Genomic DNA, 23,210 nt, shown 5'->3' with positions numbered 1-23,210 from the left:
TTAGTAGCAGCAGAGCGGTTTTACTTATCAGTACCTCATCAGGTGGTTTCAGCAAGTTACAATAATCTAGAAAAGCAGTGCACAGATATAAGATAATATAATTTTGTACTTTTGAATACTTTAGTATTTAGAAAAGTAACTGCTTTGGTATCTTTAGGTAGAGTAAATTTTTAACTGAGTAACTTGTGCTTGTAGTTGAGTTGTAGTTTTTACTAGAGTTGAGGACCATTTTTAAAGTCATGTTCACTGTGACCTTCTATCAATGAGGCCAATAATGTTTATATCAGTAAAATTATGTTATTTTATTTACCTTAACTGTAGGAGAACATGCAGCACAATTCCCTGAGCTCTCTGGGCTCCTACAGGAATCAAAGTAAATGTTGAGAGCTTTACTGTGGTTCAGCTGAATCAATAGTTGTTAGAGGGGCAATTTTCTTCAAAAGGTTATAAAACGATAAAGAACCTTAAATACAAAACGCTCTCTGAGTTTCTCTGACAGCAGAAGTTTACAGGTTGACTTACCCTCTCAGACTAAACATGTACATTAACAGCTTGGCCATTTACTGAATCTTATTTTCACTGACATTCTCTGATACACACAATTTAATTTTAGTATTTAATTTTTTTTAATGTCTTACACCTTGCAAAGGTTTGCCACTATTTCTGTTGTCCCACAGCTTTATTGACGGCTATTTGTAGCTGTTGACATTGTTGTAATATCACCATGTTTAAATAAAAGTCTCATTTTATCAGATTCTGCAAAGTGCAGTTTAGTGACAAACGTACCCAAAGATTCATTTTTGGTTTTATCCATTAAGAGAATCCACACTGTAAAAAGGCTAAATATGTGTAATTTACGGTAAAATACCAACAGCTGTGGTTGCAAAGAATTTAACCATTTAAATACAGTAAAATTTACCGTAAATTACTTCTTTTTTCTTCTTCTTCAGAATAAAGATGGAGGAGGGCCAGAATAGAACGGAAACAAGAAATGGTTCAAACAAAGCCCGTTGTGGGATGTAAAATTCACTTTATGACGTTTTGTTATGAAATCTAAACACTCAACAAGCTCCTTATGTTTCACCTTAATGGTGGTAGACCAGAGTCAACTTCTCAAAACAAAATTTAGTATTTGCTACAAAGGTGGGGAAAGAACGTCAGAAAAATGGAGAAGTTGATTTGTCTGCGTTTATTAAAATTTTGTGAGTTAATCCTCTTCATGGAGAAAAGTTTAAGCATTTCTTCGAGAGCAACCACAGACGGTACGTCTATGAACAAATCTCTGTTCACATGTTTTATTATTTTTATCTCCTGTTCATCTTCGCTCAGCAACGTAAGAGGTTCTTTTTGTTACCATTTTCTGTTTATTCAGTCAGCACTTATACAGAAAAATGTTTTTTTTTTTTTAAATTCAGGATATGATGAATCCTGAATTTCTTGTATCAACATTTCTGTTGATACAAGAAAAATCTCAGGTTGTTAAGAAACTTTAGATTCAGTCATTAATTGATAACTTGCCATACATTCAAAATCTTACTAAGTGTTTTTGGTCCATTTTCTAGTGCAAATATCTTGAAATAATTGACTTGAAATAAGACAAGCTAACTTAAAAGTAGCTTTTAAGCCAGATATAACGGCTTGTTTTAAGTCAATAATTCCTTAATACTGATGAAAACGTTTTAGATCCACTAGCAGATTGTTTCGCTTATAACAAGATTTCTTTCTCCATATTAAAAGTTAATTTATCTGGCAATAGCACATGTATTTTTCACCAATATTAAGAATTATTTACTTAAAGCAAACTAGTATATCTTGCTGGAAAGTTACTTTGAAGTTAGTTTGTTTTATTTCAAGTCTACTGAGATATCTGCACTAAAAACTGGACCAGAATTAATTGGTAAGAGTTTGTGTTTTTGCAGTGCACTATGAACACGTGTGTAACTTTGTGGACTTTCCCACAACAGAACATTATTATTATTTTTTGCTATCTTTCTCCCCACGGTTGTTTTGCTTTGTCACACAAACTGTCGTGCATTTTTCAGTCTCTTTTTACGTCAGACCCTCACATGACGCCGTGTACTCTGGAGAGTTTCTTCTGCTTCTTGCGCACTGCGATCAGAGAGTTGGAGGAAGGGGAGTTGGGCTGGCAGGAGGGCCCTGGAATAAAGTGTAATGTCCAATTACGGCTTCCAGTGTTCTAATTAAAGGGAAAAAAACCTATCGGCGCACAAACAAAGCTGTCAGACGTCAACATCAGCTGGGGGAGGAGGAGAGGAGATGGTGCTGCTGCACTCAGCAGTGGCTTTGTGAAGAGTGTGTAAATGTGTGAGCGACGTAATGGATAATTATTCAGTGGTAATGATCTATTAGCAGGTAGCTTCTGTCTAATGTCGCAGGGAAGTTTTCAGCATTGTGTCAGCCTTTTGATTTGGAGAACACACTCTCTCACACACACACACAGATGCATTGAACTCTGATTTGTGTGAGTGCAAACAATAAGTGATGCAAATGTAATATGTGTGTGCGCTTCACTTGAGTGGATTTTACAGAGATACATAATGCATGCATCGCTGTCTGTGCTCTGATCCAGTGACTGTCTTGACTGCCAGGGCTTCCTTATACAGGCTTAGTCAGGATTATTATGTCTGACTCATTTCTATTCCGTTTTCTGCAGCTTTTTCAGCCTCAGTTGTATTTGTTAACTTGCAGCGCAGTCAGTCAGTAGTATTGATTTTCTGTCGCTGTAAAAACATGTATTTCCTTTCATAACGATAGGCATCGCATTTCAAGTTCCACAAAAGGGATTCCCGGTGATGTGGTTGCGGTCTCGTGTTTGGACTCAGTTGAGAGGATTCCCATTTTTTTTCTTAATCTGGCTTTATTCCTGAGGGAGCTCTGCAGGCCAGACGGCCTCTGCTCTGGTTACCTGCCTGCTGCCGCCGCTGCGCTACACGGCCGCTGGGTTCCTTCAGATTCCCCACAGGAACCCAAACAACCCCCACAACGACTACTTCCTGTTCTGTCAGAGGGGTTTGGTGCTTTATTTGAGGAAAACTTATTTGAGAATAATTTTAACAGAAAAAGGAGCCCAAAAATACTTTGATGACGCATCATTGCATCTAAGGATGAGGATTAGGGCCACTGAAAAAATAAATAAATACTTTTTTACTTTCTCCCATTAAAATTCTGACTATAATCTAAAAATTCGGACTTTTTTCCCCCCAAATTTTGACTTTATTCACATGAGATTTGGAAAAAAAAAAGTCAAAATTGTGAGAAAAATGTGACTTTTTCTCACAATTCTTAAAATTCTGACTTTTTTCCCCAAATTTTTGACTTTTTTCTTCTGAGATCAAAACTCAGAATTTTGAGGAAAAAAGTCAGAATTCTGAGAAAAGTTTTACCTTTTTCCCCCCAGAATTCTCAAAATTCTGAACTTGGTCTAAAAATGAGGATCAAATCTCAGAATTTTGCACAAAAAAGCAGGATTCAGAAAAAAAGGTGAGAATTCTGAGATTAAAGTCAGAATTCTGAGAACAATTTAACTTTTTTTTCCCCAAAATTCTGCAATTTTTCCCCACATTTTTGACTTTATTCTTCTGAGATCAAAACTCAGAATTCTGAGAAAAATAAATTGACATTTTATTTCTGCAAAATACTGACTTTAATCTCAAAATTCTGACTTTTTTTCTCAGTAGAGAAGAAGTCAGAACCTTTTTTCCAGTGGCTCTAATCTTTCATAGCCAGGGCTTCCATTGATGCACTACTTTGTTTGATTTGTTGTCTGCAATAACTGCACTTAACTCCTGCTGCTTCCAACAAAATCTCCTTCTGCAGTTATAGAAGCGGTTTGATTTCTCTCAAACTGACCGTTACGTTTTGGGTTGTTTTGTAATTATTCTGTGGAGCTGAGGATGAGGAGCGACGCAGCGAGTGTTGTGCTGTTGTTGAACAGAAGAGACTTAAGTGTCTGGCACCGCTGGAGGTGTCAGATTCAGAACGCAGCATCTTTGTAAAAGACAAATGTTAGTCTGAGCTTATTACGGCTGATAGAAAACCCTGAGCTGCTGCAGTAACGACTTCTACAGAAAAAAACCCCAAAACATTTGTTTCTGCAGTCAAATTGGATTTTATGTTTTAGCTTCATGTTTGTATGTTAATGTTGAAAGATGCATATTGGATTATGTGCCGTTTCTGTGCAAAAGCAGTTTTCTTCTGTTAATATTTTAACAAGCTCTGCTGCTTTTACTCCACCCAGGGAAAACTGCATACTGCTACAACTCTTTTGCCTCCCTGCATTTAACTAGTAAAGTATATGAGCTGTGGTATCACTATCAGCAGTCCTGCAACTTCTGCTCTGTAAGCAAATTGAGATGGTAAAGAATAACCTCAGAGTTTAGTCTTTTTTTATTAGGGCAAAAGATTAATGCATTTCTTCACTTTAACAGAATGTTTTAAAGTGCATGCGCACACATTATTTTAATCATCAAACCTTAAAGTTGTCTGATTTACAGGGCCGGCCCTAGCCTTTTTTGGGGCCCCAAGCGGCCCCCTCCATACCAGCATGGTTTATCATTCCTAAGCTACTTTATGTTGTCATTAGCATCATTTGTAATTGGCTTACATCATGTCAGTATTATGACTGCTGATTTTAACCTTACAAGAGCAGCAAACTAAATAAAGTGTTAAGGTTTTCCATATTATTTTAATTATTTGAAAGTAAAAACCACTAAAAACCTCATGGTCGTTCCACCAAATAGTAATATAGATATTATTATTTTGTGGAATAATAATAATATTAATATTTCTGAACTCTTCCCGAGTTAAAACATCAGTGTTATTGTTTCTAAATGAATATGAACTTGTTTTCTTTGTTCTGTTTGAGGTCTGAAGGCACTGCATATTTTTCCATTATTTTGACCATTTCTTATTTTCTGCAAATAAAAACTAAATCTTTGCTTGGAATTAGGAGACATGTTGTCAGTAGTTCATAGAATAAAAGAACAATGTTCATTTTACTGAAACATAAACCTATAAAAAGTAAAATCAGAGAAACTGATCATTTTATGTGGTCTCTCATTGTTTTCTAGAACTGTTTATATAAAATCAAGCTACTCATGCTAGCTTGGTGTTCTTGGGGGCCCCCTTGTGGTGTGGAGGGTTAACTCGCATATGTTAACCCTCCACATATGCGATTTGGGTATTTATATCACTCAAACAGGGCGAAACAAGTCATCCTTCAGTGACAAATCAGCCAGACACATGGTGGAATGGCACTTTGGAAATGCCAGAGCAAATTCCTGTCAGCAGCGCAGGTTTGCTGCGTTTCATGCTCGTTGCTGGCGAGACTTATCCGGGCTCTAAGCACTGCAGGCGAAGTGTGGGCGACGGGCAGTCAGGCTCAGAGAGGGGGCGGAGGTCCAGGGTGATTCTGTCATTTGTCATGTGCGCTAAGTGAGTCAGGGGAACGGCTGGAGAGGAGGGGAGGTGACTGTGGCTCCGTCCGTCGCTGTGGTAATTGTGAGTCACTCAGGCTCAGTGAGGCGGGCCGCGGGCCTCTCTCCCAGCAGGAAGTTCAGGAGGAGAGCCATCCTCATAAGCCTTCCTGCTCCACTGGCAATAATCTGCCTGTCGAAGTGACAGGTACCCGGTTTTAACGCTTTTTCCCTTGACTACTGATGCACACTGTTGATATAGCGCAGAAATCAGAGGCTGAATTAATCAAGATCTGTGCGATTTGCCCTACAGAGTCTGGTGACAGACAGATACAGAACATTACTGAGATTAAAAGTTATTTCCTTATATTTCGCCTTTGAGGAGATACATTTTTTTGGTTTAGCTTAAAAAAAAAACCTTATTTGAAGTTTTCTGTGTTGCAGTTTGTTGTAGATTGTCTCTGTTCGTCTCCAGGAAGTTTAAATAAAAAAAAATATATATTTTTAATATTTCATCAGACTTTCAAGTTCTTTTAAGGTTTTCTTTTACGAACTTTTCAAATCCTTTCAGTTTGTATTTTGCAAATTATGCATAGCTAATGTAATACAATAGTTGTTAGCTTGATCGAACTACTGAGCCTGTTTACAGGGGCGGTATCATGTATTTTTCAAGCTCTTTGTGTCATTTTGTAACACAATCGAGTAATTATGTTTTATTCAGTTATCAAGCTCTCTATATAAAAACATTTAGAGGTTGAGGGCTTGTGAAAATTGGTTTCCAGGTTTGTGTGAGGAACCATTTATGCACAGCTGAATTTAAGGACCTATCAAACATGCATGAAAGGAACAAAACAACACTCTGGTTTTGATGAGGGAGTGACATTATAAAATGACATAAAGCTCAAAGAAATCGATTTTACATAATACCCACACTTTGTTTCTTTATATATATGTATTCTGTGTGTTTCCAAGGTTTCCCTGGAGTAAAGAAAGATTCCTGAGAAGTCTCACATCTTTATCCCAGTGGGTGAACCCAGACCATGCAGTTTCCTCCAGTCTGAGCTGGATGCACACGATGTTTACCCAGCGTGTCTTGACACATCACATGTGAAGCTAGCACAGAGTTTTCACTGCAAAAACACAAAATCTTACCGAGTATCTTTGGTCTGTTTTCTTGTATGCTTGAAGTAAGACAAAACTAACTTATAAGCAACTTTTAAGCAACATAAAGGTGTTTGTTTTAAATCTATAATTCATTTATATGGAAGAAAAAGTCATAATTCCACTGACAGATTATTTCACTAACATAAGAACAAAGTCTTGCCATAAGTGAAATAATCTGCCAATGGAACTAGTACTTTTTAATTATCTTTTTGAAGTTTGGCCATTTTTTTCTATTCATCTCAGAGATTGTTTTCTCATAAACCACTTAACATTTATCTGGGAAGCTGTCAAAAGCAACCTTTGTCAGATTCTGATTTTGATAAAGAAGCCATTTTAACCCATTTTTCCATCCATGTTCACAACACAAACAATTTTGGCTGGCATTGCCTCAGCTTCATGTGACATGCCAAGAAAGTATGCAAATTAAATAAAAATGAAATGTAATACAAGCTTACTCACCACTTAATTAAGTACAACTTAACACAACTAATCTGGAATTAGTCATTGCATTATATGGTGACTTGCTAACATCCAAAGAGAACAAGGTCAAAGAATGAAAACATGTCTTTGAATGAGCCATGATTGTTGGTTGGTTTTCAGAGTATCTCAGAAACTGATGATTTACTGGAAACTTCAGCCAAAATCGTCTCTCCAGTTAACAGAGGTTTGTGTGAAAAAGAGGAAATATCCACTGATTATCTTGGATTATCTTGTTGATTTCAGGTCAGAATAGATTCAAATGGAAAAATCAGAGTTTGAAATAAATGAAATGAAAGTATCGACAAACAGTTCAGGCTCGTAACGGTGTGAGGAAACGTTTTCTTCTCACACTTCCTCCCTACTAAAACCAGTTAACCATCGTTAAATTACCACAGCTTTCCTGAATATTGATGCTAACCACGTCTGTCCCTCTAGGGCAGCGATGCTAAACTCATCTTCGTTTTGGGCCAAATCAAGATCCTGAATGCTCTTAAAGGGCCGGTTGTGCCATAATGTATTGATAAAACCTGATCACCAACTGTTAAAATATCAATGACTTCTTAAAATTAAATATTATTGAACATCTTTTCAGTCCCTCCAGCATTTCGTGATTGTTTTTTTGCAAGAAAAATCAAAGTTTTTGTGGTACTAATTTGGGAAGATTTGTGTGTTTTTTGTCTGGTTTTTAAGAGTAGAAACCAAAATGGAAGTACAAAAATGTGAATTTTGCTTAATCTCTTTTAATAAAAGACATAAATAATTATCCAAACATTGATTTTATGCTGCATATTTTTATTTATTTGACATCAAACTGAAAACTGATGTCAACGAAAGTTTTGTTGATCGTGACTGATTTGCAAAAGCAATAAAAACGGTAAACCGTCCAGGATGGAGGATGTTTAGCAGTGTAGCTTTCCAGAGTGAGCGTGTTTGACGGCGGCAGGTTGCTGTTTCTGCTGAGCACCAAGTCACAGACAGACAGACGAAGCTGGTGATCAAAGTGGAGCGTTTACATGCACCTCCCTGCTTCTCCACGACAGGAACCAAGGCCTGAGCTGCAGAAAAAAGTGAATATTTGACATCATGGCACCACCACCGTGTTTTAAAAATGTATTATAGTAAAATGAAACATGAAGGTCTGAAGGTTTTCCCTCCCACTGTAAAACATTTCAGCTGCATTTTTACTGTCTTCTGTTTTTTAAGGCAAATAAATTTTGCGAGTTTTAGATTTTGTGAGTTTGTGAAAAATAAACTTACAGCAGTAAGTTGTGTTAACTTTTTATCAGAGTTGAATAATCTAGAGTTTAAAAAAACTGAAAAAAGGAAAAAAACACGAGTGGGAAGTATTTCCCAGAATGCTTAGCGGCTTGTTTTGTATCCTGAGGTGGAAGTGCGTTACATCGATCTGACTCTTGTTTTATTAAGGCAAATATTTATTTTAATGTCCTGATCGCACTAAATGTTTCTGAGCTGAATTCATTGTGATGTTCAATAAAATTCATTATCAGATCAGAAATTTTGTTCATGCAATTTGAAACAAATTTAAATTATTCTAAAGTAAAATAAATTATTTTAACTTGATAACAGAGACGTGTGTGATCTTTAACTAGTTTTTTCTTGCATTTTGTGAAATAATTATTTGGTTTAAATTGCAGCATTAAGTTAAAACTCATTTCCAGATTAATGAACTTTAAAAAAAATGTTTAAACAACGCGTCTCCTGTTGTTAAATCAGCTTCATGAACTTTAATTTCTGAGTTAAAACCGAAACTATTTTCTTGTCGACTTAAATTGCATTTTTAAGGCAGCAGGAGGACTTTAATTTTCAAGTTAAACCACATTCATATGTTTTGTATCAGTTGTTCTTTTCATTGTTTTGTCTTTTCCACTCGTTCAAACACACGTGGAGTCAGGTTAAAAGATTTATGAACGCACAACAAATGCCTGGGCTGTGTACCGACACGCTCAATAACCGCTCCGCTTTCCTCCTAAAGCCTTCATCTTTTAAATGGCATTAATTTTTTAGTAAAACACAAGCAGCTAAGGTTTTTGTGTCTATCATTGCCTCGTTCTTTACACCTCTCACCCCCTCCAGATGTAATATGCTCACTGCAGGAGGTTTCTCCGTTACATGATTAAAGTCTGAAAGTGGCAGTGGCCTAATTATTCTGCCGGCTTGTGTAGATCTAAGAAGAGGTTATTGAGAGAAAGGTAATTTCTCCAGAAACAAGCCATTTGACTCTCAATGAATAATTTACTCTCGCTTCTTGAGGTCACGGGAGCTTAAGGTCTGCCGTGGGTGACTTGAGTCTTTTTATTTGAAACTCTTCCCCCCTGATCCATCCAGTCTTTATGCATCCTCACCCCTTTCACCCGGCTTATTCTGCACACGCTCAGTCGGTGTGCGAGCGGCTCCCTGGGGAGCTGAGCTCATTTCGTATGTTCAGAATGAAGTCTTGCTTTGAATTGCCTATCAAATTTTTACATTATATGATATCGACAAGTTGGCGGTGTGAGGAGGATGGAGAGTGGCGGCAGGGGACGCTTTCGCCCCGACTCTACCGCGAAGTCCAGGGCAAAGCAGGGTCTGATTGAACTCACTTGATTGAAGCCTTTAATGTAATATTAACACCAGCAATATCTCCAGAAATGAAACTAAAAAAACTTTAATGTACATTCCTTCTTAATAAAAAGAGCTGCAACAAGACATTCGGCTCAGAAGACTAGGTAATGCTCACCAAATGTTACCAAGTTTCTTTTGTCTGGTTTACTACAAATATCTTAATACAACTGGAATAAGACAAAACTGACTCATAAGTAACTTCTCAACAAGATGTAGATGCTTGTTTTAAGTTAATAATTGCTTAATATTTCACTTTATGATTGGAAAAATGTTTTGTAAGTTAAATAATCTGCCAGATACAGGAGAAAGTGAATCTCTCAAATATTATCACACTGCAAAAATACAAAATCTTACCAAGTAGTTTTGGTTAGTTTCTAGTGCAAATATAGAAAAATAAGAGAAAACTAACTTACAAAAATCTTTTAAGCAAGATATAAAAACTTGTTTTAAGTCAATTTTGGTGAAAAAGTGCAGATTATTTCACAGATATATTTCCTGCATGTTACAAGTGAAATAATCTGCCAATGAAACTTGTATTTTTTAATCAACATTAAGGAATTAATGACTTGAAATAATCTCCTAAGTTATCCTTAAGTTTGTTTTTCTTACTTCAAATGCACTAAGATATTTGAGTAGAAACTAGACCAAAATACTTGGTTTTGTTTTTGCAGTGAACAGAAAAACAGGCCACTAACCCCAACCCTCCGGAGGGGGTCACCAGAAAATATGGCTGCAGCTAAATGTTTTAAAGAGGAAACTTTTCCTGGCTACTGCAGAATTAAATGTGTTGCTTTGTTTTTCCTTTTATGTCACAGTGTCAAAGAAAACATGAAAGCCAGTAAATGTCTGATCAACGCCTCTCTGTTTCTGATGCAACCAAAATCCTTTCTTTGCTTGAAAACTCCACATTCTTACAGACTGTCTTTTAATATCAGATTCCGATTTATTTGTCCTGACAGGAGAAGCAAATGAACAATTGTCTAATATTTCTGAATGGTTTAAAGCTTAACCAACTGTCTCAATATTTAAAGACTAATTGTATGATTTTTAGTACAAAAAAACCAAATGATTTATGAACATATTGATGGCATTAAAATTAGCCAAGTGACTCAAACTAAAATCTTAGGAGTAATTGTTGATGAGACACTGGATTTGTATGTAAAAAGATGGTAAAATTAATGGATATTTTGTGTAGAGCTTATTTTATTAACTGTTCTTGTATGTAATATATTGCAATAGTGTTTGTGACGCTACATGTCAATCCATAAGATTTTATTATTTCAAAAGAAATGACTAAGAATAATGAATTTTTCAAATGGGCTCTTCATTTGATCTTGATTATATTTGTGAACTTTTATTGTATATCATTATATGCTAGTTGTGACTTATTTACACTTATATGTATAATTATTATTATTATTCACTGAGTTTAACATGATTGTTTATAAATACAAAAAGGTGAAGTGAAACATATGTAGCGCGAACCATGCTTTATTTTGGAGAGAGGAAGTATTTTATTTTGAAGAGCGCTTCACAGGATGTGGTTTTGTCTTTCTTCCTTCCGTGGAATTCGGTTGCTAGGTAACGAGCAGCCGTTGCAGTTAGCAGTTGTGGCCTTTGTTTGAACAGAAAATTTTCAGCGAAGGCACCTGAGTCTCCGTTACGATTTAAGAAACTTTCACTCGGTAAAAATCTTGATTTTATTTATATTTAATGTGAACTTTTATACGTCTCTTTTTATGTGTAGATTACATTCACCTAATGACTTGCTAATAGATTTTCAAAGATTTTTTGCTAACTATTCTGATATCGACACTTATTCAACAAGTCGCTTTTGAAACTTTTATTTACAATTTCGCAGAACAGCAATTAAGCAAAACGCTCTTAAATACAGAGGTGATTCACTTTGGAATAACCTTAAGAAAACATTTTAAAATTATGCTAATTTTAAAAGGTATGTGGCTTTGATCACTTCTTAAAAATTTGTGTTGTATTTGACTTTTTTATTCTGGCTTAATATATATATATATTTTTCATTTCATAGGGGATGTGGGCTGATTTCTTAATCTGCAAAGCTGCTCTTTTTAAATCTGTCTTTGCATTTTGCATTGTTGGTGTGCAGGGTTGTGTAGTAACTAGTTACATTTACTCAGTTACCGTTTACTTGAGTAACTTTTTTATGTACTTTTAGGAGTATCTTTACTTTGAGTAATTCTATTATGACATATTTTTACTCTTACTTGAGTACAATTTCTGGATTTTTTTTACCCACTGAACATGTTTTCACAAAACATGTACCACACCTGCTGTGTAGATATATACTTAACTTTATATTTTGGTCCATCTGATGATGTAATTCTTAAATATTAAATGATAAATTAATCAGTTACTCAGTACTTTTTACCAAATACTTTTTACTCTTGAGTACAATTTCTGGGTACTCTACCCTACCATGTTTGCGCAAATGAAATATTATGTTCTAAAATATTCTAAATTGTAGCTTCAACTTGCTGTAAAGTGGGGATCTTAGTATAAGCCAAAGTTTTTTGGTTCTTCTCATTTTGGGATAATTGCTCCCCTTCACTCTACGCTGGTTCATTCTCAGTTCAGTTAAGAAATCAATGTTAAAATTTGTGCACTCAGCCAAAATCCTGGCTCTTTCCCTGTGGCTGTGCTCTGCTTTTTTAATTGAAAGCCCCTGGACGTTCCCTCTGCAGGTCGGTTCTTAACATCTACACCGCTCTGACCCTGAAAACCAGTGTAGCGTCGCCGGCCGGCCAGCCGGCGCGCTGGTGAACAGCACGCTCTGCCTCCATCCATGCAGAACTGACTGTTTACAGATTGTCAGAGAATTGAGAATATAAATGGGCTCTCGCGCGCTGCTGTAGCTGCGGTGTGGTATCAAACGGTCGTGGTCACACTGAGAGGAGGCCGGCGTGTGCCTGGGCGCCTGCGGCATCAGGAAAGCTTCGGTTTCCCTCCCCACCGTCCACTGACAGCCCAGCGTTCCCCCTTCAATAAACCCGCATCCCCTGATCCCAAAGCGCCGTTTCTAATATCGTCGAGTTGCCAAAACATCTTGAAACAATGAAAAGTTCATTTAATATCGACTCCCTCTGAATCTCCACGAAACATTCACACAATTTCTGCTCTTCTCAGCTCCAGCTGAAGCGGTCTGAAATTAAAATGAGGATTTTCCTGTTTGTTCTTCTTCATCTCCGTGTGAAAGTCAAACGCATGTTTATCCGGATCCCCTGGGAGTCCCACCTACTCGTTCCACCGCTTTCCTTTAAGCTGCGCACTGCAACCGCCAGCCTACGGATATCCTTCCACTGCTTTGTCTCCCAGGGAGCGTTGCCACTGTAAATCGTAAACATTTTCTGTCTGAGGTCAGCTTGCTGCTCCAGCTGTCAGAGTTTTCTGCCTGAGGGAGGGTCCGACTCGGCGGTCCAGGAGGGATGAAGTGACCCTCTGGGGTCACACCTGCTGTGGTTCTGAATAAGTCCAGCTGTTTTACCCTCCCAGGCAGGTGGTTCAACCGCTTCCTCGTGTTTATATATTGTTTCTGGGAGTGCTTAGTTTGTGTAAATGAAGGAAAAAGACAAGAAAATGTTCAAGAACCATACATTGTGACAGGATGTCAACAAACCCTACTTCTTTAGGGGTAATGAATAAAATTTTATGATTATTTTTTTTATCTTTTAGGGCATTGTTAATCTAAAATTATGCCTTTTTTGGAAATTATGTGCATAAAATTAACAATTGCAATCAAATGTATGTACAGAAACATATGCCCTGTATGTTTCAGGGCCACTGGAAAAAAAAGAAAAAAGAGTACATTTCTGCTAAACAACTCAGAAATTTTGAGATGAATCTCAATTTTTTTTAGAAAAACAAGGAAATTTTAAAATTCAAAAATGTGATCAAAGTAAGCTCAGAAATTTTGACATTAATCAAAGAAATTCTCTAAAAAACAAACAAACAAAAAAAAGAGTTTTAAAGTAAAAAAATTTCAACTTTTAAATTCCAATTTTTTTTCTCACAAATTTCTGAGATTTTTTCAAGCAAATGTTTGATCTCACAGGCACAGAAATACTTTTGTTATTCTTTTTATAGAAAATTTCTGAGATTAAACTCAAACTTTACCTCCTTTTCCTTCTTTCTATCTACAGAAGCACTCAGACGCCACTGACTTCAAAATTAGACTCAAAATGGTTTAAATTGTTTATACACCATCAGGCAAATCTAGAATTAAAACTCAAATCTGGTTTGATTTACTTTCTAAGAACTTTAATAGACTTGGGAGAGTTAGGAAGGAGGAGGAAGCTTTTGTGGTTTGTTTCAGGTATATGTGGGAAAAAGACTTTCTCTTTAATCTGCTTACAGTTTCAGTTTACAATGAAAACAATCAGAGATGAGACTGATGCAGATCAATTTGGTTTATCGCTCAAATAATTTCCAATTTGTGTCCTCATTTGTGCACAACCTGCATTAGTAAATCCAAATGCTCTTCAGCAGAAAATCCCAGACTGCTGCAAATGTTGCTTATACCTTTGGCCTATTCTGACTCATACGAACATACATTTACCATAAAAATGAACAAAATACCTAATTAATTTATAGCTGTGACAGGGTGAAAATAAAAGGACTACAAAATTATCTCTAGATGTGCATCAAAGTATGTGGTCAAACTTTGTTTTTCTACTAAAGTCAATGCATTTAAAGGCTGGAAAGAACTGGAAATGTTAGTTTGGATGATTTTATTTAACTTTAGCTGATGACCTGATTACAACCAATGAAGGGAAATTGACCTATTGATTATTGCATTACTTGCTTAAAGGTAGTTTTTACATTTGTTTTTGAGCGCTTTTTAACCTAAACCAAGATCCTCACTGCAAAAACACAAAATCTTACCAATAATTTTTAGTCTGGTTTCTAGTGCAAATATCTTAGTACACTTGAAATGAGAGAAAACTAACTTAAGTAACTTATATTTAAGTCAATAATTCCTTAATATTGCATTGATCTACCAATACCCCATTGGTAGATCAATAATCTACCAATGGAACCAGAACTTTTTCATCAGTATCAAGAATTATTTACTTAAAACAAGCCTCTATCTCTTGCTCATACATTACTTTTAAGTTGGTTTTGTCAAACTGTATTGTGTGTTTGATAGTCCTTGTTGATTCCTTCATGTTGTTCTGTAAACAAATCTGGTTCGTGTCTGATCATCATCTGGTCGAATGTTGTGCGTTTAAAACCCGACTTGATGTTTTCATGTCTCAGTTTTGACTTTTCTAAATATTTTTCTTCTCTGTTACATTCATCTAAAACGTGTCAAACTCGAGGCCCGTGGGCCAAATCCGGTCCTCCGTATCTTTTTATGTGGCCCTCTATATTCCAGACTAAATGCTAAGTGTGCTTAAATGTTATATTATCAGTCAAATCAATGCAGTTTTTATCTGGAGGATAAATAATTCTTGAGAATTATCATGGAAATTCACACAAAATCAACAACTTTTTTCCGCTAATACCTAATTGGGAGTTTATTACAGGTTTTTCTCAAAATTGTCAAAAACGTTCTCACTTGTACCAAACAGCTGCCTCAGCCTTAATTCATGTCAGATTATAGTCCATAAATAATAAAAAGGTGCATTTATCTTCACAAATAAGCGCATATATTTCCAAATTAGAACCATAAACACTTTAATTTTAGTATCATGAAATCCTGGAGGAACTGAAAAGATGTTCAGTAATGTGTAATTTTAAGAATTTATTGATATTTTAACAGTTTGTGATCAAGTTTTATCAATGCATTCTGACACAACCGGCCCTTTAAGAGCCTTCAGGATCTTGATTTAGCCCAACACCAAAATGAGTTTAACACCGCTGCTCTAAAACAAAGGGCGATCCCATGTCAGCGCCTCTCGTCGTTTATTTTAGAGTTGACCCACGTCAGATGGTTTTCTGCCAGATAAATGTTTCATCGTGCAGCAGCATGTCCAGAATCTGTGAGCGGAAATGCCTCTTGAATGATTGTTGTTTCCCTTTGAGCATCTGTGTGGGACATACGGCGGAGACAGGAGGTTCATGAGCTTTGACAGCAGAGCGGTCCGGAGCAGCGACCCGGCGCAGGATTAGCATTAACGGAGACGGTTTGGTCTTCCCTGGATTGGGATGATTTTTCTGCTTAGTGTGGGACGAATCTGTAAGGACAAGGTGGCTGACCCCGCCAGGAGGATGGGCGTGAATCTGAGAGTTTGTGACAGTTCAGAACGGAGAGGCGAGTCCAATGTGGTTAGAGTCATCGTCCGTCTGCTTCTGCGTTTTAACCTCACACGCAAATCTGAGGGTCCACCCAGTGTGCAGCTACGCATCTGCATGCAAACTGTTATCAATTAATCAATCAGTCACTAAACACTCACTGTAAACGAGTGAGAAGGAAGCAGGAAGAATAAAAATCTGCCACTCTCTCAATAATTACAACATGAAGTTTCAGGGCAGCATGCTTTAAATTAATATCATTTGTGAACAACATTATTAACTCAAAACTGCATCAAACTTTTTTTTTTCTTTTAACGTGTTTTAAATTGATTTACAGTGTTGCATTTTTCAACTCCTCTTCCAAACTGTACCAACATGCTTTTGTTTTAAAGCAGTTTCACTCAAACATAACTAATATTTATAAATTAACCAAATCTCTTAGTTTCAAGATATTGGATTGAATAAACTTTATCCAGTTCTAGCTCCACAGAGTTTCAGTATCTGAACATTACTTATTTAATGATGCATTGTGATAAATAAAACAGTTTTAGTGCAAGTTCCTAAAGGTCTTATGTGATTAAAAAACCCCTGCAAAAACTAAGAGGCCACTTTAAATGATCAGTTTCTCTGATTTTACTCTCTATAGGTTTATGGTTGAGTAAAATGAACATTGTTCTTTTATTCTGTAAACTACTGACAACATGTCTGACATTACAAGCATAAATTCAGTATTTATTTGCAGAAAATGAGAAATGGTCAAAATAGCAAAAAAGATGCAAATAATGCAAAGAAACAAAGTTTATATTCGTTTATAAACAACAATAGTGATGTTTTAACTCGGGAGGAGTTCAGAGATCAATATCAGGTGGGATCATCAGGAGGTTTTCAGTGCAGTTAGTTTCTCCAGAGCTGTGTATAAAAATGTTGCATTGTGACCTTCAGGTTTGTCGAAACGCAGAAACCCAGATTTATTAGGATGGAATCTAGCCAACAGAAAGCAGACGCAGAACGAAGCAGCTCTGACTCTCACGGCCACAGCGACGCAACCTGATGCTCTTTCCACAACATTTTATTCCTCATTGTGCTCAGCATGAACAGGCAGAAGGAGCCGCCGGGTCTGAAGGTTATGCTCCTCTGCTGCAGGGTTTCTGCTCCTATTAACATGTTTGATTAAAAACATTTTAAACCGGCGTGCTGAATAGGAGGAGGACTGCATCTCAAGGCAAAGAGGAGCAATCTTGAAATAATTGCAGGCAGAAACGGCCTGTTTTCCCCAGCTGAGTTCAATGTCCTGTTTGAGGGCTCTTCATCCTTTTATTGGTAGATGCTCATTTTGTTGAGATAGAGAGGCGCATTCAATTAACCTCATCCATCCCAAATCCCATGAACCGCTCGGCTCTCTGCTGTGCTGCAGCTCTCGGCTGCAGACCGTTTCCCAGGAGGTTTTCCACAGGTTTAGATTTACAAACCTTCCTGTTTTCACCCATTCTGCTGTTCTTTCTGCTCACCTCTACATCTGACTGTCCCTGATTACAAGCTGTGGGTTTCTGGACATGTGGAACAGTTTTAACTCCACAGCTGCTCAACAGACAAACCAGAAGTTTTTTGTTATTTTTTCTGTTTTTTTGTTTTTGTTTTTTTTTTTTTAGAAATGCACCGATCAACCAGATCAGAGAGTTTGGATAACCAGTTTATATATATATATATATAATTACCCGAACAAGAATCCAGAGAAACCCCAACTAGTTTATCAATTATTCTTATTAAACATGGGGATGCAGTTTTATACGTTTACTTTTCTGTGTATCCAGAGAAACTCCTATTAGTTTATAAATTGTGGAGTACTTTTTATTTTTCTTTTATTTTGTTTGTACTTCCTCTAATTCATGTGAAGCACGTTGAATTGCCTTGTTGGTGAAAATGTGCTGTATAAATAAAACGACCTTACTTTAACTCTGATCACTGAACTGCAGGTCAAAGTCGTTCTTATGGTTTCTGTTCATTTCACAATCAGCAAAACAGCTGCAACTATTTTCTGCTTCTTTTAAAAAGAATGGATGAAAATTAGAGCCTTAGGTTCATTTAATGTCTGTTGGATTGAAAACAACAGACAATAAAAAACAAAGGTCAAACCTCAAAGTGTAAAATAAGGCCTGGTAAATCCTTATTGATCTAGTGTTTAATGATTATTGATGCACAACTCCTGCATTCTGTGATATGAGCAGAAAGTGTAAAATAAACCCACAAGTTGAAAGGAATGAGTGGGATTTAAATTTGGGAAATTAAGCTGAAAACTTTTCATAGTAAGTGTGAAATGCCTGCTTTGTGTTTGGAGCTGCTAAATACCCAACTATCATCCCAAATCTTCACAGATTATCGTCTTCCTATATGCACGTCGGCGCTCCAAATCCAGAGAGCTCACTGATGAAGAATAACACAAAACGCTGCCAAAAATAAACAATTTCTCAAGCAGTCAATTATACAACTCAGATGGTTTGGATTATTCATAACCCTCCATTCAAACAGGGAGAATTAGCATTTGAAACACATCATTAATCATATAAACAACAAGCCGAGTGGCACCTTGTATTAATAGACGTCGCTCGCAAAGGATCCCTGGAGACCGAGCCTGTCTGGGAATTACTACAGAAAATAATCCAAATCAGAATTTTTAATGCAGAGTGGGCTTATGTGATTATATTATTAAGTGCTCCTCTGCTGCATAATAAAATAATTACTTAATATATTAATTCCTTCCTAATTTATCAATGTCACAGCTAATGAATTAGTGCAGATCTCCTGCTGAGAGACGTCATGTTTTCAGTCAGATACACGGTCTGGCAGGGAGGAGAGGAAAAAAGCCCAGAAATGAAAGACGACAAGCGCACAAAGCTCGTCACTTTACTGGGAGAAAGGCAGCAGGAAACGGGAAGCACTTCCCAGATTTTCAGGGAGCAGGAAAAACTTTCTTACTGCTGCAAGTCTGAAGAATCTCAATCACAAGGTCATGATGAGCGAACGGAGCAGATCCTTCATCGGCTCCCTGGGCTCCAGGATGACTGAGCTGCAGGCAGCCCAGGGGTTTCCCAACACAACCATGTTTTTCAAGTTTCCTCCAGTGGATCCAGAACCGTCTTCTCATTAAAAAGCTGCGTTTGAGTCCCTCAGCATGAAAGAGGAGTGGGCGATTTAAATTTGATTGCAGGTTATGTAAGGATGGCAGCGTTTATTCTGTAGTTTTTGCCTTTTAGGATTCACCAGTCAGACGGTTTGGGTCATTGTTCCACAGTCACACTGTATGATTACGATGCTGCAATTAGTTTGAATTAAAATGTGTATTTTTTGATTTTTTTTTGTTTACAAAGAAGTAAGTTGATCGTTTTGGCAACACTTTGGTAAATAAAACGCGCGTCCTTAAAATAAAAGTTTTCCATTTTCACCTTCGTTTTGCACTTTATGTGACTATATTATAATGTGTCGCCACGCTGTGAAAGAGCCCAAACATCAGAATGAATGACAGGTTGGGACCAGAAAGGCGCTCGGCACCGTCATCCTCCTGGGAATAATGTCAGCGCAGCTGCCCGTCCGGAGTCAAACTCAGCCCTGCTCTCTGCCTAATCAGGAAAATAACACGGAAATCAGCGTTTTCAGCATCCAACAAAACAATGACTCCGTTTGCATTTTGGCACAAAGAAACAGCTGCATGTGTCACGCAAATCTGTCGTATTCGAATAAGTTGTGAAGTTTTTGTGGATTCAAATCGAAACGGAGCAGCTCACAGTGAGTGCACCATGCATGGGGGGACACACCGAACGGTGCATGGAAAGCAAAGTGACTTTCTGCCCACTCCCACTCTTTTCTTACCAAACAAGCGGTTCCGTTGAGGAGGAGCAGGATGAAGCCGCGGTTGGGACGCATCATTCCGGCGCGTAAATCTCAAAGCCGCCCCTCCCTCGAGAGAATAATTAGAATCAAAGAAGAAGAAAACCCAGCAGAGGGTCTTTTTCCTGCTTCAGGACGACGCTCTTCCCACGGCACCGGATCCCGCTGGGCTGACGCACGGTCCCATATCCAAGGCACAATGAAGTGCTGCTCCCGCAAACAAACAACACAGAAGAAGCTGACTTGGAGCGCCCTGTTCTGTCTGATCTCTCCCCCCGCCTCTCCAGATCCCGTGTTTGAACTCAAATTAGTTCAGCTGCGAGAAATCCATTTGTATAAGGCTGGCTGTTGTCATCCATTTACCAAAAAGAAAAAAAAAAGAAAGGAAAGAAGAAGAAGAAATCATGAAGTGATCCCAGCTGAGAGTGAGGAGACTTCAGATCTGCTCAGTGATGCTGGTAGAGATCCTGGAGGGAAGGAGCTGCAGCCTCCTGCACAAACTGAGCGATGCTGAGACTGGCAACAGCGAACAGACGCTTTAACAGTTTCTTTTCTCCCTCTCTCCCTGTGTGTGTGAGAGTGTGTGTTTGTGCATATCCCCCTCTTCATCAGATGCCTTTTCTCCCTCCCTCCCTTGTCTCAATTACTCTCCTCCCTTCTCAGTCTTCACCTTTTCCAGGTACTTTTTTTCCATCTCTTACTTATTCCAAAGAATTTGCTCTCCTTTCTGAGCTGTTTCTCTATTCCAGCATTTTTTAACCCAAAGGTGCCCTCTTCTGTAGTTTCCTGCATACATTTTCGTCAGTGAATACATTACGCTTCGCAAAAGTATAAGTAGCGTTCAGCACATGAATAAACATTGAAGTAAACAATTTCATTTCTGCTCTGTGGGGTGAAAGGTGAGTCTGCACTTCTCTCTGGAGTCTTTTGCAGAGATATTTTATTGCATTTAGCTCCTTTCATCAGCTTCCCTGTCTCTGCTAAATCCCCACAGCATGATTCCACCACCACCATGTTGAGGGGCGTGTTTCTGTGTGATGTGAAGTGTTAGTTATTTGCATCTTCTTCCACATGTTGTCTCTTTAAAGGTGAAACAGAACAATCTATAAAAAATCATTACAATGAAGCGATGTGACATTGGTGTGTAATTTTTATTATTTTTTTGTCTGTAATAGTCTAATGAATTTTATTTTTATGGGAATAGGGAGTAGATATTATTGACCCTTTACACGTGACGTCACTCCCTCTGAAACTCCGCCATGATGGACGCCAAAACAACCGATGCGCTTCTGTAAAGCCTGTCAAAAAACGCACATCTGGAGGCCTAATATCGCTTTTATTTAGTTGATTTCGCATTAAGAATGGTCACAGGACGCTGCGCGGTCGGCTGCAGAGAAAAACCAGAATGGAAACCAGATTTGTGGTTTTATAGGGTAACGAGGAAAGAAACGGCGGTGACGGATATCAGCTGTCAGTCATAATGACCTGCAGCTTTAGGTGTAACCGCGGATTAGCAGCGAACACTTTTTTACAAGGTAAGAAGATTAACGTTCACATTTATAACTAAGTGTGATTAGAAATATATTAAATGTCGCATTATGGAGAAGGTCCGCGTCTAACCGTCAGTAACCATGGAGACAGTGCCGTCATGTAGCTTAGCATGATTAGAAAAAACTGGTTAGCATCTCGTCTTCTGTACGTTTTTAATGCTGCTCCGGTTTAAGGGAAACGCTGTTTTTGACATAATGATATAAATCATGTGGTGTGAATTCAGGCAGAGTCGGTAATTTGATCAACACGTAAGGAGGGAGCAGGTATGGGTCTGTTTCTAAGCTAGCTGCTTCCTACTTTTATAAATACCACCGACTAAGAGCTCCTATCAGGTGTGTTACTTTAAAGGACAAATTAGCTCGACTTGAACAAGTAGAAGCCACGGATAAACTGGCAAAAACAACTTTGGAAACCGGCTTCAGTTGCTCTTTTCAACACTTCCATCCTCATTTCCGACGTCCGTCATGGCGCCTCCTATGACTAAGTGACGTAGTTGCTAAGGGTCGACAAGTTTTAGGGGTTGCATGAATTATTTAATATTTTGTACTGTGTGAATGAAATAAAAAAATAAAATGAAAAGTGACTGTTTTTCCTGTTAATCTTGACATCAGTTGAGGTGTCTTGGTAGGTTCTGCCACATAGATTTTTGGATGATGACACAACCTTGAGTTGTTAAAAGTTTGGGATGTAATTTTATAAACTATCTTTGAGTCAAACTTCTTATCAACCTTCTTGTTTCTCGGTCTTCGTGATCCAGTTTGTTCTCTACAAACCTCTGAAGATTTCACAGAACAGCTGGGTTTAAAGTTGGGTATAAATTACAGACACTGTTGCTTACAATACATTATTTTCAATGGTGTACAACACACTTTTCAGATTTCTATTAGCATAAAACTGAATAGCATGCATCCTTCTCCTTTGTGTTGTGTTGGTCCACAATGAAGGATCCCAATAAAACTCTTGCAGTTGCAAAATAAAATCCATAGAAATCACAAAGTCTTGAGTATTTTCTTCCTCATCAACCTGTGATTTCCACACATTGTCACAACGTACATATAATAACCAGCCTGTCTGTCGCCGTCGTTTCAGGGCAGCCATTGATCCAGGGCTCTGCTGAAGAGGATATTGACAAACATGGCGACTCAGACGAGCTGCTGTCCGCCACCTCAGTCAGGTGTGATTAATAGACTTTCTTCTGTAACTCTCAGTTCATTATTAAGGATATTTAATGAACTGAAATGTGAGATATCACTACGCAGGTTGGTTATCTCTCAACAGTTACATCTCTGCTTAATTAAGATGAGGGTTTTCTTTTTACACTTTGTTTTCAGGAAGAACTGTGTGTTTCAACTCGTTTGTGCTCTTTATTGATGCTATCCTGTTGAGGTGCAGAGCATGGGTTAATTGATCTCAGATCAGGGGTTAATTGGTTCCTCAGGGGCCACACCAGAGGACCTGACCTCTGAGGCTGCAGACCGCCGCCCTGCCAATCCAGACTGACCAACACATCAACCGTTTTGAAACAGGAAGCTTTCAGAGACTCGTCTGCATGCAGACGCACCAACCCGCGGCTCATCGGCATGCAGGAGATGTTGATGAAATATGAGGCTGAGAAGCTTTCTTAATCTCCACCCCTCGTTTTGGTTCTGATTTGATTATCTTTCTTTTGCTAAACGTGTCTTTGTATAATTCGAATCAGCCTCTTCAGCCAGCTTGACTGTGGAGGGAACGGCAACCCATAAAGGGAGATCCAGTCCCAAATCCACAATCTGAGGAAACAGCAACCCTAGTAAAACTCCTTTTAAAACA

The 23,210-nt window shown here is 37.9% G+C and overlaps 1 protein-coding gene and 1 long non-coding RNA gene across 3 annotated transcripts in view; one reads left to right on the top strand and one right to left on the bottom strand.

Annotated features, from left to right (window-relative positions):
• The window catches only part of LOC103148787 (neurexophilin-1), a 25,953-nt gene extending 5,582 nt beyond the window's left edge, over positions 1-20,371 (bottom strand). Inside the window, exon 1 of the mRNA XM_007567724.2 lies at positions 19,833-20,371. Coding sequence (XP_007567786.1) covers positions 19,833-19,889 — 57 coding nt within the window. The 5' untranslated portion in view covers positions 19,890-20,371. The remainder of the gene's footprint in view (positions 1-19,832) is intronic.
• On the top strand, positions 11,311-23,210 carry LOC103148786 (uncharacterized). 2 transcript variants are annotated; one of them, XR_001664170.1, is made up of 3 exons: positions 11,311-11,386; positions 22,491-22,575; positions 22,733-23,210. It is a non-coding gene; the product is annotated as an uncharacterized LOC103148786 (long non-coding RNA). The 2 variants fall into 2 exon arrangements; XR_477397.2 differs by lacking the exon at positions 11,311-11,386 and adding an exon at positions 21,009-21,385.

The sequence above is a fragment of the Poecilia formosa genome, unplaced genomic scaffold (assembly GCF_000485575.1).
Source record: "Poecilia formosa unplaced genomic scaffold, Poecilia_formosa-5.1.2 Scaffold212, whole genome shotgun sequence".
In the NCBI taxonomy this organism is placed as follows: Eukaryota; Metazoa; Chordata; class Actinopteri; order Cyprinodontiformes; family Poeciliidae; genus Poecilia; species Poecilia formosa.
Note: the sequence above shows the minus strand (reverse complement) of the source record. Positions and strands in the feature narration are given on the sequence as shown.